The sequence below is a fragment of the Colossoma macropomum genome, unplaced genomic scaffold (genome assembly GCF_904425465.1).
Source record: "Colossoma macropomum unplaced genomic scaffold, Colossoma_macropomum, whole genome shotgun sequence".
Lineage (NCBI taxonomy): Eukaryota > Metazoa > Chordata > Actinopteri > Characiformes > Serrasalmidae > Colossoma > Colossoma macropomum.
Window position 1 is genome coordinate 25,954,914 of NW_023494803.1, and position 15,133 is coordinate 25,970,046.

Below are 15,133 nucleotides of genomic sequence, written 5' to 3' on the forward strand. Positions count from 1 at the left end.
ATTTAAATGCAAGCTTTCAGTCAGAGGCATGTTACCTATTTATGCCTTGAAGAAGGTCTCTGACCGAAAGTTTGCAGATTAAAATGTTTTTTTCCACAGATCTGAGTGTGCGGATGTTTAAATGTAGATTTTTTTAGCTCCAGCACCTCAATCAAGTCTGATACCGGTAATTTATTATTGCCTACCTTTCACTTTGGCTCATTAGCGGTTGTCCATACGTAATGGAATTGTTTCTTTTTCAGGGAACAAATCTCAACGTGAGGAGCTGGACTCCATCCTCTTTATTTTTGAAGTAGGTGCCTTTTGGACACTTTACCTGATGCTTGTTTGTCTGTTTTGTTTGTGATTCCATGAAGCTGCTAAAATATCATCAGTCCTTTTGATGCATGTGGTAAATCTAACCGTTGTTTTATGGGGATACCATGCATACTGTCTGATATTAGTCTGTTATGCTGTTCTATTATCAGGTAAGTCTAGTCAGGTTACCTTGTCCTACCCTGGGTTGTACAGTGTTCTATGAGCAAATAAATTCAAGACATTTATATAAACTACCTACATGTCATGCTGAATGAGCCGTAACAACATCATGCATGTATTATAATTGCTGCATGCTGATGTGCTGCATTTATTTATGATTGGTCTTAGTTAGGCTGTTCAGCTGTTGTTTTGTAACATGGATGTCAGTAAGGATGTGGCCCTTTGTCCTTGCATGCATTGTGAAGGTGTTTCTCTCAGCTGTCAGCAGGTTTCTCACTGCTCTCCTGTCCCTCCTGGAGGCACAGTCCTCTCTATTTTTTTCTCACCTGGCCGAAATGGCAGCTCCAGTTTCCAGTACAAACAGGCAGGCTGGCAGGCATGGTGCTCTCTAGTTACATTTGCTCAGGGAGGTGAGAAATGGAGTCTGGGTATGAGGAGAGTGTTTGCATTGTGTCAACAGTGGTCGACTCAAAAGGTCACCCTGGAGAAATGGTGGAGTTTTATGTACTATATGGAAGGCTCTTAAAAGTGTGCATGACAAACACTTTTTAAAATTTTATTTTATTTTTATTTTACTATTTTTTTATTTTGTGATCATGACGCTGCACATGGTTTACAAATGTATTTCCTCAAGTAGAAGGCATGTATTCCGTGCTCTTTTGACCATTTATAAATGAATACATTTACAGCCTTTGCTGTAATAAAATCTGCACCATGCTGACACTTACCTATGTATTTAATTCCTCAGCCTATAGCATCAGGGAAAATAACTCTAAGCTAAAATATAGGGTGGTCATTAAGTCTGTGTGCTGAAGAGAAAAGCTTGCTTTGAGATGTTTGTTCAGACCTGACAGTGCCTGGATTTTTGATCTTGCTTCTGTATCAAGTCTTTGCTTATTGCGCAGCAGTTGTATTATATCTTAGCAAATAAGTGGATATATGGTTTAATATGTGAAGTAACCCTGTCGCAATTAGTACATAATCACTTGATCTCAATTATGTAAAGCTACAATATGTATGTTTTGGGGATTTGGAGACCGCTCTGGTGGAAATGTGTAATCGCATTTTGTAATGTCAGTTGTGCTTCGGAAAACCCTTCCTAAGCAGATGAATTGAGGGAGGCGCTTCTGCTTCTCTAATGCAGTTCTGCCTTTGCTGTTCTACTAGAAATTTGCTAACGTAACGTGAAAAGTGGAACCCCCCCAACTCGGCCAGTCATATCAGATCTCGTAAGTTGTAAGCCAGTCATATCAAACCTGGGGGAGGGTCTGCGGTTGTACTTGCTCTGCAAAGTCGGCAAACGCTGAAGCTGAAGCCAGGATTTTGGCTAAAAGCTCACTAAAATAAAACATTAGACCTTAATCAAAATCTATGATATACAGAGTGAAACAACAAGTCTTTTCTGTTCTCTGTACCTTTTATCAACAAACAGGGTGTTGTACTTGTTGCAGAACTGAATTAGTTCCTGTTCATTCAGGGAGTATGTAAAACCTGCTTCTTCACACCGCCATGTCAGCATCATTTGATCAGCCAGTCTCTTGGCCAATCCTGCTACAGGCGTGCAAAGGAGCTTTTTAGGAGAGCTTTGACTATGAGCTGACTGCAGGACAGCAGCCATTAGTGGATCCATGCTGCGAGAAGTGTGAGTTAATGTAGCTTGACAGCTACGCAATATCCCACCTTCTTCGTAGTCTATTCCACATTCTGCAGAGAACTCCTCTCTTGATTCAGCTGAGGTATTCCCACTGTCATGCTGAGACCCAGTGTTCAATTGTGTAATTCTGCTCCTTTGTAAAAACCCGTGATGGCATGGATGTTTTCTTGTTGTGATAGGGGTATAGGGGATTAGCTTAAATACCTCTGGGTGGTGTGGTATGTGACCCCCTTTTGTAGGGGATCATCCCTGAGGCTGCTGTCAGAATAAAGGAGGGAGTCTATTGTCCTCCCACCTCTTCCCCTCCTCCTCTCTGCTTTCTTTGTGTCTGGCACCATCTAGACATCCACAGCAGTGGAAGTGTGTGGATGTGATGTATGATATTCATAAGCATTATTTAAAAGGAATATTTCGGCATTTTTCAACCTAATCTAAACAGTTTTATCCTGATGGTGATTACTAAGAACAATAAATTTGGCACAATAATTTGACTGATGGCTATGTAAAAATTGATAAATAATGGACAACATTTTCTCTAGAAATGTGCTTATAATAGAAGCCAATGGGCAGTTGCCAAATTGCATAAATAGACATTTGAAATATGTGGCTATAGGAATGTCACAGTTATTAAATAATCACAGTTATTTGATATTGCCATTGTTTGAGCGACCCATTATTTTCCACAGTTGGTAGCTCTCACAATCATATGATCACATCATAATAAACAGAATGTGACTTGATATAACACAGTTAGAGAGCAGTTGTGATTAATGTTTGTTTGAGCTCGAGCTGTGTCTGTAGATAGTTGGGAGCTAAGTATAGCTCGGAAGCTAGGAATCAAGACAACTTATCAGCCTATTTCTCCACTTTAGGCTTTTACTTTAATAGTTGCATACAATTAACAAAATAGAAAATGAAATTGTTAATCATTTTTAAGCATTTTAGTTTTGTTAATTATTTATATGGTGGTTATTTTTAAGACATGCCTGTGTGGTTAATTTCAAAACCATAACTGCTACCCTCCACATATAGGCCCTAGGATGAGACAGGCACGAGAGAACACTACAAGTCATTCTACTTATGCTTTATCTGTCTTTTAAACACTGGTGCAACACCATAAATAAAAATAAAAAATGATTCCAGGTTTTGAGATTAAAAGCTCTTTAATTCTCAGAGTGTTGGGACAACATAGAGCTGACCATAAGGATGCACAGTGATTTTGGCATAAGACAGATTTGACAGATATTTCAAGCCGATATTTGACGACATATTTATTGTACTTGGGAACAGCAGCATGTTCTGGCGATGCTGGGGTACTGTGGCTAATGCTGACCTGGGTAGATCTATTCCCAGTATATCAGATCATGTATATCAGCAGACATGTATGTGGAAAATGAGATATTGGTTTCGACCCACCATTCTCATACCGGCGCATCACTATTTGACACACTTCTGTAGATTATCCATCTGTCGGTGGGCAGCTTCTTTGTATTCACCTCACCTTAACATGAATAACATCTACACATTGCTTGGTTATTTTGGTTGTTGCTGTAAAAAACGATAATCTCAGCTGATTAGTGGGCACAACAAAAAAAAAAAAGTACGACCATAAGTTAGCTTTGCACTGTTTCCATCATTTTGTATAAAATACATAATGGTAGATTACTGTAGAGTTAGAAGTCTTCTTAGACTAACTGTTTATTTCTTTATTTGTGTTTCTTTATTTGTTTGTATTTCCTTTCATTTATATTTCTTTTTGGAAGTCTGGTGAACAGTTCGGCAGTTTTAAAATGTGCCATGATTGCTATATTGAGGAATATAAGGAGATACTCTTATCACTTGGGCCGTTTACTAAGCCACTAAACTGAAAAGGCACAAACGTTATACACTCAAAGGCCTAACTCATAAGAGCCCTTAAGCTCTAACTCTCATCAACCTAAGCATTTTTGCGTGTGTGTATGTGTGTTAAACTCTCATTATAGAGCACACCAGCAGATACTGCAGGTCATGAAAATCACTGGCTGATGGCATGCTGTGTGAAAAGTGGTAGCATTACTGTTAAAGCAGTCTCTGCTCTTGACTGCTATTAGCTTAAACTAGTTTCTTTCACATCCAGATGGGCACATAATGGCTGTTTCCTCTCTGCCGTGAGCTCCCTATTAGTGCCTTTAGTGCCCGGGCAGAGCAGGCCTTCAGCCGGCAGCCCTGTCTCACACTTGCAGGTGCCACACACACATACACATGTGCACACACCACACACACATACACACACAAAGAGCCTCTCATGGCACTAGGGAAGGCAGTTGGCGAAAACAAGACACACATTTGCATGGCTTTTTCATCTCTTAAAGCGCCAAGCAGCACTTGCTCAAATGAATGCTTCTCTAAAGGGCTTAAATGCAGTGATGGACTTCTGAACATTAAACGGTTTATGTTTCATGAGAACTTGTTGTAAATGTGTTACTATTTTAGCGTTCTGTAATGGTGGTTGTGGTTCTATAATGTTATACAGACTGTAGAGTTGCAATGATTCACAAAATTCATAATTTGGTTCAGTACAACACGGTGGTATGTCAGTTCAAAGCTTTTTTCAAGCAAAAAGCTGTGGCTGAAATTGTGCCTTATGTTAATATGTTAACGGTCACATGTAAATATACTCCCTTTTCAGTTTATTAGGGCATTCAAAAGCTTTTCCTCTCTTTGTCTTAATTTTGAGGCAAAGAGGAAGTGATGCCTTCATTGTGGGCTTTCTTGTGCCATTTTTTATATACTTCATGCAATATAATCAGTATTAAACTAAGTATTTTATCTGCTGCAGTCTGTTGAATGCATTGTTGTATATCTGTGCATATTGAATTGAGAGGCTTATATGATATACCGCGTTGCTGATACACTTCTAAAGGGCATCACATGCTAGATGTCCTGCACTGCATAAATGTACAAAGTGCAGCTGTACTACATGTCATAATGCAAATGCTAATAAACATTAAGCTCAAGTGGATTTACACTCTCCTTTTATAGGTTTAATGGAACAAAACGTTGTGTAATTTAGTGAATTCAATATGTTTAGCATGAGCTAACAAACTCTTCACAAACTAAGAGAGCTAAAAGATACGAGGTGAAAAAAACCTAAGCTCGTAACATTGGCTCAGGTAACAGACCGAGGCTGAAGCTCAAATGGCTCCCTACTGCCTATGTAGTCCACTATGTAGGTCATGAAATAATTGCTTCTACATCCAAATAGTGCATTATTGTCTAATAGAAAGCCAGTTATATTCGGCCATGTGCTGTGTTCCCATCTAACATTTAGTGTACTATGTGAATGTAGTAACCATAGTTTCATGGCCTTTGCAGTGCATTATATAGGGAGCAAGGAGCTTGAGAGTCATTCAGCGTTTAGCGTTTTGTCTGTTTTGTCTTTCAGATTTGCTGTGTTTCTTGGTATAAATGTCAAGCCATGTGTCGCCTACCGTCAACTGCTGTGGTCTTATACTACGCTGATGCTGAATGTTTGCGTTGGTGTGTGCGCCTTCAATAAAAGTGAGGGTTTTGAGTTTTTGGATGCTCTGTGTGTGTGTGTGTGTGTGTGTGTGTGTGTGTGTGTGTGTGTGTGTGTTAGCTTGAACAGTTAGAGAAGCTGCCTTTCAGCTTATCAGACAGCAGGCCATCTTTACATTATGCTTTACAATATTTGCTTTCAGCAGTTAAGTGCTAAATTGAATCATATCAGATCACATAGAGCTTCAGGTCTCTATATGAAGCATGATTAAATTTGCCTAAAAGAATTTAGCATGAAAATGGTTAATATGTTTCGAGCTGAGAGAGTATGAGTCCTTCTGAAATATCACCAGTCCACAGTTCAGCTCTGTGGTCATAGGCCATTCTCTGACCTACTGACCAGCACGAATGGCCCTGAATCAGCACAGACAGTTAATCAGGGACACAGGGCCCGTTTCCTTTCACCACTTCCCCCTTTACCATGCTGACCTTTTCCTCAACTCATGGCCGTCACGCTCACTGAGGTCTGTCCATGGCATCGGTTGAGGTCCATACTAGGAATGCTTAATTTTACCTTCTGATTATTTGAAAGGACAAGCAATACAGACACGTTATTTGTATTTGCATTGCATTGTTTTATTTGAAAACAATTAAATTATATTTTGGTTAAATCGTGCTGTTCTTTTGTTTTGGGGAAACTGTCTAATAAAGTTTCATTCATCAGTACAGCATGAATATGTCCAGTTCCCCACAGTTCCCCACAGTTCTACTGTACTGAATTAGGTTAAAGAAGTCTCCTGGAGAAATGCATTGCATTTCTAGTTATTTGCCAGTTCTTTGTGCGCTGGCTCACAGGCAGATTGGCTGTGATTGATGTCTGTTCAAACTTAACTTCAGACAGCCCATTAAAACGTTCCACTACGTAAATGGTCCAAATAGGTCATGAATAAAAGAACAAGGAGCCATATCAAACTCTGCCATCAGTATCTCTCTCTCTCTCTCTCTCTCTCTCTCTCTCTCTCTCTCTCTCTCTCACTCTTTCTGTTGTTAAGCTGAATGACCTCTTATAACCTCACAGTGCAGGTATAAGGTAGGGATGGACATTCAGGTCTATTTTGCTATGTAAATATATGCATTTCACACAATCAGTAACTGAAAACCCCAACGAGAAAATCAAAATAGCAAACGCATAACATCAGAATGCTACAAGACTTTTTCAGGATACTCACTATACACACCACAATATTTAGTTTTTCTGACGTTTGATCAGTAGTGCCATTTTTTTTTTAAGTAATAAAAAATACAAACAGAGCACTATCAAAAACAATAAACACAATTTTTTTTTAACATTTCAGTTCTTTAAGTACTGACTATACTCAGTGCTCAGAATAGCTTATTGTGATGTAATTTATTATGATAACAGTAAATATTCTTGTGTTGCTCACCCATGATAAAATAAAGTACACTGCATCGATTGTAAAAGGGGAAAAAAAAACTGAATCACTTGTATCAGTGAAAAACTATTTTTTAAATGCTGTGAATCAAATGAATCGTGATGTGGGATTCTTCTCCAACTTCAGCCCCGCAGAGCGTGAGTGGCTCAGGCAGTGTCGACGAGCTAAAATGGAGACGTATGAAGTAGGAAATGCAAAGAGAGCAAGAGATTTACAAACCACTGACCAGACGCAGCTGATTATAAATAAACCATACAACAGCAGTAGTTAACTAATGATCACATAAAAGGTAGCGCAGGTAGCTGCTTAGTGAATAATGCTACTATTCAACCGTGCCAGTCAGAGACTTTTTTGCTTTAACTCTGTGTAATCGCACTTACCTGCTGCTCTGTTTTTGCTTATATCGCATGAAATTGTATCGAAGACTTAAAGAATAAAGGAGGCAAGGCTAAAAAAAGAACCCAAACTAAGCTCTTTATTCAAAAAAAAAAAAACATGGCATGCTGGCTGTACTGTACTGTACTGAAACAAATTACCTGAGGCCTGCCGCACCCTAAACAGTGTCCTCTCTCTGTATGCATAGCAGCACATTATCTTGGGAATCCTAGGTTGAGACCAGCTGTGTGGATAGACATAGATTTTCTTTTTACCCTATCTCTGACCTGTGTGAGTGATCTTTAGTCAACCTTTATTTATTTGGTGCACACACCTTTATATTGTAAGTATAGCCCATGTCCAGCCAATTTAGCCTATTTAAAGATTGTGCCTTTAGATTTACTTTTGTTGCAATACAGATCACTGAAGTAATTTAACTGATTCAGGTTAATATAACATGTATTTGTGTACATTTATGAGTGCAGTAAAATGAGTAAAACACATATGTCAATTTAGTGGCCTAGCTTTGCTCAAGTGTTCTGCCCCTTTAGAGTACAATAAATACACATCAAATATTGGTCTGAAATATTGATTGAAATATTGATCTGAAATATTGAATGCTGATTTTTTTTGTTTTAAAGCAAATATCTGCCAAGAGCTGTATGATTTTCATTATCATTGTGCATCCCTAATTATAATAAATTAAATGCATTAACATAATATAATAATTCTTAATAGAGCTTGAATCACTGAATTGAATTGCTGTTTAGTGTGTCAAATAGTGTTCTTAATTCAACCGAAATCTTTTTTTGAATCTGATCTAAAACCAGTGATTCAATTCACACCTCTAAAAAAGACGCAGTGTCAGCTGCTGTTTGCGGTTTTATGTTGCTCACTCAAACTATGTGAAAGTGACAAGATTGATTTTCATATTTCCTTCCAAGCTTCATGTGCCTTTTTGAAATACACAGAATTAAGAAAACGAACCCTAAAATGAGAAAAGATTCATGTGCTTTATTTGCTCTTTGAAATTTTATTGATGTTTAACTGATTGTAGCCTGGATATTACAGATTCTCGTCCTTGCCTGGGTATATATTGCTGTTCCATATTGTCCTTCCTTCTGTTTATATTAGACAATAACTATATGCGAGATTAGCCTGTGGTGCTCACATATGAAAATGCAGTTTCAGAGAATTTTAACATTTAATATATATTTTTCCTTCTGTAAATGTGGATCGACTTATCATAAAATTACATACTCAGATGTTTCACATGACCCTGTTGTACAGACAAGAGTCATATTCCCATTGATGATTTACTGGAGGTTGTGAGAGGACATGTTGTTTTTCAGTGTTTGTGCCCAGTGGTCTGCATGTGTATGGCAGCACTTGAGCCCACCACTGAAGGCTGTTCTGAGATCAGCTGTCATCGGTGCTAAGCTCAGGCAGTAAGACCTTGTGACTGTGGGAAAGGAAGGATTGTGTTGTGCTGCCATCTTCTGGAATTAATATGTTTTGCAGGAATGTTGCATATGTGAAAAACTAAAACATGAATACTGGTTTTATCTCATTAGATTTTTTTTTCTTTTTAAAGCAGTGTGTGGGTTTTCATTCATTTTTCTGTGGTTTATGTTTTTGTTTTGATATCATATAGAGTGACTATCTAGCTCTAATGATATGAGTTATTTATCCTCTTTGCTGCTTTTTTGTGTGTCTGTGGAACACAGTGTCATGGGTATCGAGGACAGGAGTCTAAAATTAGACAAGAGTGCCAGATATGTTTACCTTGTAAATAATATCCAGTGCAGTTAGCACAGTGCAGATATCACTGAATCCATTTCCTTGTGCGGTCATATTGCACACAGTTATTTAGAGAAAGTCACATTTAAACATTTATCCATTTAGATTAATTCTCATAGTATAATGTCATAGTATAATTCCTATAATTCCCATGATTCTCAAATACTGCCCTGGTTGGCTTGTGAAGAGTTGATATGTCATAAGTTAGATTGCTTATGTGTGAGCCTACAGGTTAATGTTCATTTATATTAGTCTTTGTTGAATATGTTGTCCCATTATTTTGACTGATAACTGACCATCATTCTACATTAATTAATCATTAACCAGCAAAAAGAACGCAACATAACAAAATATCAGATATCAAATGAATGATTCAGGTCCTGAAATCAGATTGACCGAACTATGAAGCCATTGTAAAGTGCATGAGTTTTGCGCATTTATGAGTGCACACATCAGCTGAATTCTGTATTAATCCACCGAAAATGTAGTCTGGTCCAGAGTCACTATTAGCAAATTTATCAAGGATCTGCATGACTGTGATGGTTGTAGGTCAGTATCTGTATACCATTAAAAGGGGGAAACTGCTGTGATAATGATCCTGGATTAACATTGCTACTACTGCCTTCCTATTAGCAAGCTAACTCATTAGCCGAACTTGCATGCCCCCCTATCCAGTTAGCTAAGTTTGCTTAGATGTGCCGCTAGAGGTGGGCAGTATGAGTTTTGGATAGCTGTGTAGTGCATTATGTCTGTGTATCAAGATATTGTGATACGTCATGTGTCGTGAATCTTATTGTGATTATATGTTTGCCATATTGCCAACCTCTAGGTGCAGCTTCAGTATAGGCAATGAAGCAGTGATTTTGTTTAAAATTAAGGAATTGAAATGAGCTACACTTTAAAAAAACAATGCATTTTTAATGTCTCAGCTAACATTAGCTTGCTACACAAGCAAACTATTAAAAGTGCTCCGTTGGGCTCGAAAGGTTTACTCAGTATTTTAATATTTTCAACAAATAAACAATTTTGCTTAATTTTATCAACTGAAATGCTGAAATAGTGACTAGTTAAAGGAACGTTTTATGAACAGTATCTAGGATCACATGTGAAAATGGCTCAAATTTGATTTGAAAGGATCACAGGACCGTTCGTAGACATTTTACATCACAAAATTTTAATTTCAGAATGCTTTTTGTTTGATTCAAGAAAAGTCTAAACAAAGCCATTTTTTTAATTAGTTTTTGAATCAGTCTAAACTTTGTGTTCAAACAGTACTGCCATGCTGCTCCTCCCTAAGTACAGCGTTGCATCTAGTACATTTCAGCAGTAGACTTTCATAGCCACTAAAATGCTGAATCACTGCAGTTTAAAGGTGCATGATCTTTATTTATTTGACCAGACTTGGTTTGCAGTAGCACACTGACTAAACTAAATTCTATTCTGTTCAGCACCTGCAGAGGCCCACTTGTCGTTGTGCCATATGACTGTCATTTTCTCAGTGGACTGTCATTACAAGGACTTTGGCCAAGCTAGAGTGGTAACCTTGGAGAGTTATGACTCGCTGTGCTTTCGATTATATCTGCTTTAACCTGCTTTCTGATTATGGCTTTCATCCATACCCTCCTGCACAGTATTCTTTCCACTTAAATACACTGCTGGACAAATGTTGGTGATGACTGCATTTAACATGTTGTTGTCAAAACAAAACCTCCCAATTTTCTTTGTTTTTTTATTACATTACACCACTACAATGTTATCTGACAACTACATTTTAGGAACATTTCATGCTGAATCCTTAAATAGAAATTTTGGTAGGTAAAAAAGTAAGTTTAAGCATCAACAGACATAGATGTTTTTGCTGTTTTCGGTTTTTAATGTTATTTTCACTGTAAAAATAAAATGACCTTTTTGTGAGACGAATGTGACCTTACACTTGTCACTGACTTCAATTTTATTGAGAAATTATCATCCACATACAAAAAAAGGTGCCACAAAGTGTTCTTTGACCAGTGCCATAGAAGAACCACATTTAGTTCTCAAAAGAACCATGTTTGACAGAGATGACGTGAGTGTAAAGAACCTTCAAGGGTTTGAAGAACCTTCACATAATGTAAAGGTTTTGGACCAATTTAAGGCTTTTTCTTGCAACCCTTACATTATATAGAGCAGAGGTCACTAATAGGTGGACCATGGTCTGAGTCCGGACCCAGACGCTGTCCTATGCGGACCTGGACCTATAACTAATAAACTATGGAGAATTATTTAATTTCGACGGGGTGGTCCTATTTTAATCGGCGTAACTTTTCTGGTCTTTACAGTACGGCTTTAGCGGCATGGGAAACTCAAAAAGGTTCTTCACAGTCACATATCTTATTTGCCAGAACGGTTCTTTAAGTTTTTTTTTTTTAGGCTACCAAGGGTTTTTCACACGCACACACACACACACACACACACACACACACACACACACACACACACACACACACACACACACAAAAATAAAAAAAAACTTTTGGCACCTTTATTTTTAAGAGTGAAGATGTCACTCTAAGATGCTGCCCAGGCATCAGGGCAGTAAAAGTTGTGGAGGCACTCTGTGGAAGAGCTCAGTGCAGCAGTAAATCCCTGTTAGGAGAGTGTTTTTGGAGCTGCTGTATTCTCAGTCATGCGCGCCATGTGGCAGGAAAGCTGAGTGCGGATCATGTAAATGCAGAGGCAGACGAGGTGTGGGCCTCCGTAATGCTCCAGCCTTATGCCTGGAGAGCAGCGGCAGATTAGAGGAGGCTCCAGCAACTGCAGTCGCACCGCTTCTTCCTCAGCTTCACTCCGCACAGCTCAAATCCACAGTCCCGCCTGCCACTGCAGCTCCACAGGGGGCTGCTTTCCGCCAGCACTGTGAGAGCGAGTGAAGTATTACCGAAACCTCAGTCTTCTACCGCAGACCCCCAGCGTGCAAGCTTAAATGCGACCCCCCCAACTGTCACCTCCAATAACTTGTCTGCTTCTTAAAGGCAATGACATGCTCTAATCCTGAGCTGTCCTCCACACACACACACACACTTCTACACACGCGTACACACACACAGGATCAATAACTAGGTGTTACAATGCTGTATTGCTCATGTGTCGTCACGCCTCAGATCAGCACAGGCAGTGAATGAATTTGACACGCTGAGACTGGATTGTTGATGTGCTGATGTCTGTCAAGTCTTGGTTGGGATTATAGTGACAGAGAAGTAGACTTGTGCAGTATGGCAAACATTTCATGATACGTCAAGACATTTTCACATAGTGCTGGCTGTTGTATGATCTATACCAGTATTGATGTCGCTCAGCAACACTGATTATTAGGTTGACCGATATTGATAACAGAAAACTTCTGCAACTTAGCTGCAATGCATGTCATTTCCTTGGTGCTTTAGATTGATTTGAAAGAACAGTTCGAAAAGCGAATACTTAAATAAAAAGAAAGGATTCATTTCCATAAATGTGTTTTCTGTCTGGTTAACATTTACAGTACAGTGCAAAGTTTCATTTGGTGTAAATTTAAGGGAAGCAGGACAAGAGCAAAACGGACCAAAACACATGTGGTGGTAATAGGAACCTGGGGTTTAAATGCCTACTGTGCATGTCTACATGTTGATCATGGTAAATAGTGGTACATCTGGCAGGGGAAAAAAAGAAAAAATTTGTTTGGGGTCTATTTTGTCTTACAACGCCCTACATGTAAATCTCCACGTTCAAAGTATTTTTAAAAAATACACATTTTAGTCCAAAGCCTTATTTAAACTACCCTCAAATAATGTATCAGATATCATGCATCATGTATTTCTTACCTTTTTATGTTTGGTTTGCAAATCACTGAGCTTTTAGAAGCATTAACCTCTTCAGACTTGTGGTTTCTATTACCACCACTGTGAACAATTCTGACTTGGTAAGTTTCTTCACGTTTTATTTCACATTAATATCAGTCCAACCTGACTTTGTTTACTTCTTAGCAAATTAATTCTGCTGAGATTTTGCAAAATGGTTGGAATTAAATGTTATCTGTTACTGTGATATCTTTGGAAAATACAGTAATATTGAAATTTATCAATACCACTATTTACATGAGAGATGATACAAAACACAATATTATGTTTTTTTTATGATTATTTTCTGCGAAGTTGGAATATACACCAGTAGTGACACATGAAGAAATGATGTTCTGCCTTACTGTGTGAAAAAAACAACGGCCTCTCGTGGCTTATTGCGTTAGAATATCACAAGACAAAAATAAAACAAGACACACATAAAACCCACGAGCTCAGTTAGACCTGAGTTCATCATGGTTCAGAAAGTTTGTTGGAGTTATTGCTCCAATGCAGTTGTTGGCAACAAATGTAAGTCACAAGATCTGCCCAAACAGTTGTGATTTTTTTTTTTTACCTGTATAACTTTTGTTGATTTTGTTGTTTTTTGGTCTGATGTCAGTTATGTGAGTGTGAATGCTAAACAAACCAGAACTGAAATCCAACAGTGTATCATTTTTATTCCCCAACGGGGAAACCAAACTACAAGTATAAATACACCATTAAACTACCCATTTCCCAACTTAAGAGTAAAATCTTAAACATTTACAGCTACAGAAGCCTATTTTAGACCTCTAGTAAACTTTTTAACACGACTTACGATTCTTTAAGAATTCTCCTTAGTGCAAGTAGTTGCAGGCCTTGTTCACCTGGGATCACGTTATGCTATGTCTTTCAGAGCGATGAGTAGTTTAATGTAGTAGACTGTCTCTCATGCTGCCGTTACCCATAAAGCAGTGCTGTTAATGTCATTATCCTGCTCGATCTCTGAACTCCCCAGGCGCTCCATCTCTCCATGGGCACTCTGAATTTGCCGTAATGATGTAGTGTTAAAAGGGCAAGATGTTGTAATTCAGTCCACAGATAGTGAAGTGGTAGCATTAGTACTAGGAGTAGCGTTTTTTTCCCTCTTTGTTTGGTGATGCATCACATCTACTGCCAGCATGAGGTGTCATCAGTGCTGCCGCAATGGTGAGTTTAAGAAAGGGCTAGCGTGATGTTTGGGTTGCAGATTGGGTTCCAAGATTCTAGACATGATCTAGATAGCTGAATAGTTTTCATGTTTTTACTTTTCTAAGAGCTAACAATATAAATTTTGACTTCTTGCAGAAAATTCTTCAACTTCTACCAGAGAAAATCAACAGTCGATGGCAGTTTCACAGTATAGGTGAGTGCAATCAGTGTTGTAGAAATATAGTGTACCTTTTGAAACACTGCATAGACTTTCAGAAAAAGGCAACAAAACTCCTTATATAGTTTTCTTAACACTGTACATAAACTTTGTCAAGTCTATTCATACAGATCCAGACATCTTTTGTTCCTCACTTCTTCAGTTGATTTCTGGCCAGACTCATTTTGTTGCTGAAAAATGCGACCTGAGTCATTTGCAGTCTGCTTCTTATAGAAATGTTTGAAAAGCTTTATTATTTTAAAATAATCCAGTCATCTCAGGCCAGAATATTTTGTTGTATAACTGTGATGATGTATTAAGGCTGATTTGCACTGTGTTCTTAATTTAGAGGTTTTCCAGTAGAATAGCCATACATAAACCTAGGAGTCATTGAAGCAAATGATTATCTGCATAACCTGGCTTAATCTAAACACTTAGTTTGTGCAAGAGAATAATTAACTGCAGAACAAGAAAGATGAATAAATGAGAATGCAAATGAGAGGCGTCATTTGAAATGCAAATTACTAATTGAATTATGCGTCGCTTGGTTTCAGTCTCTGTGGCAGAAGGGCCTGTGCACAAGGCAGTAACCTCGATTAGAATCCTCTGGCCAGTGTTAATGTCTCTGTTAAAC

At 38.3% G+C, this 15,133-nt stretch overlaps 1 protein-coding gene across 2 annotated transcripts in view; it reads left to right on the forward strand.

The window, feature by feature from the left end:
• The window catches only part of ralgapa2 (Ral GTPase activating protein catalytic subunit alpha 2), a 125,167-nt gene that overhangs the window by 26,293 nt on the left and 83,741 nt on the right, over positions 1–15,133 (forward strand). For both annotated transcript variants that reach the window (XM_036593302.1, XM_036593303.1), the window contains exons 3-4: positions 243–292; positions 14,439–14,496. In XM_036593302.1, coding sequence (XP_036449195.1) covers positions 243–292; positions 14,439–14,496 — 108 coding nt within the window. The remainder of the gene's footprint in view (positions 1–242; positions 293–14,438; positions 14,497–15,133) is intronic.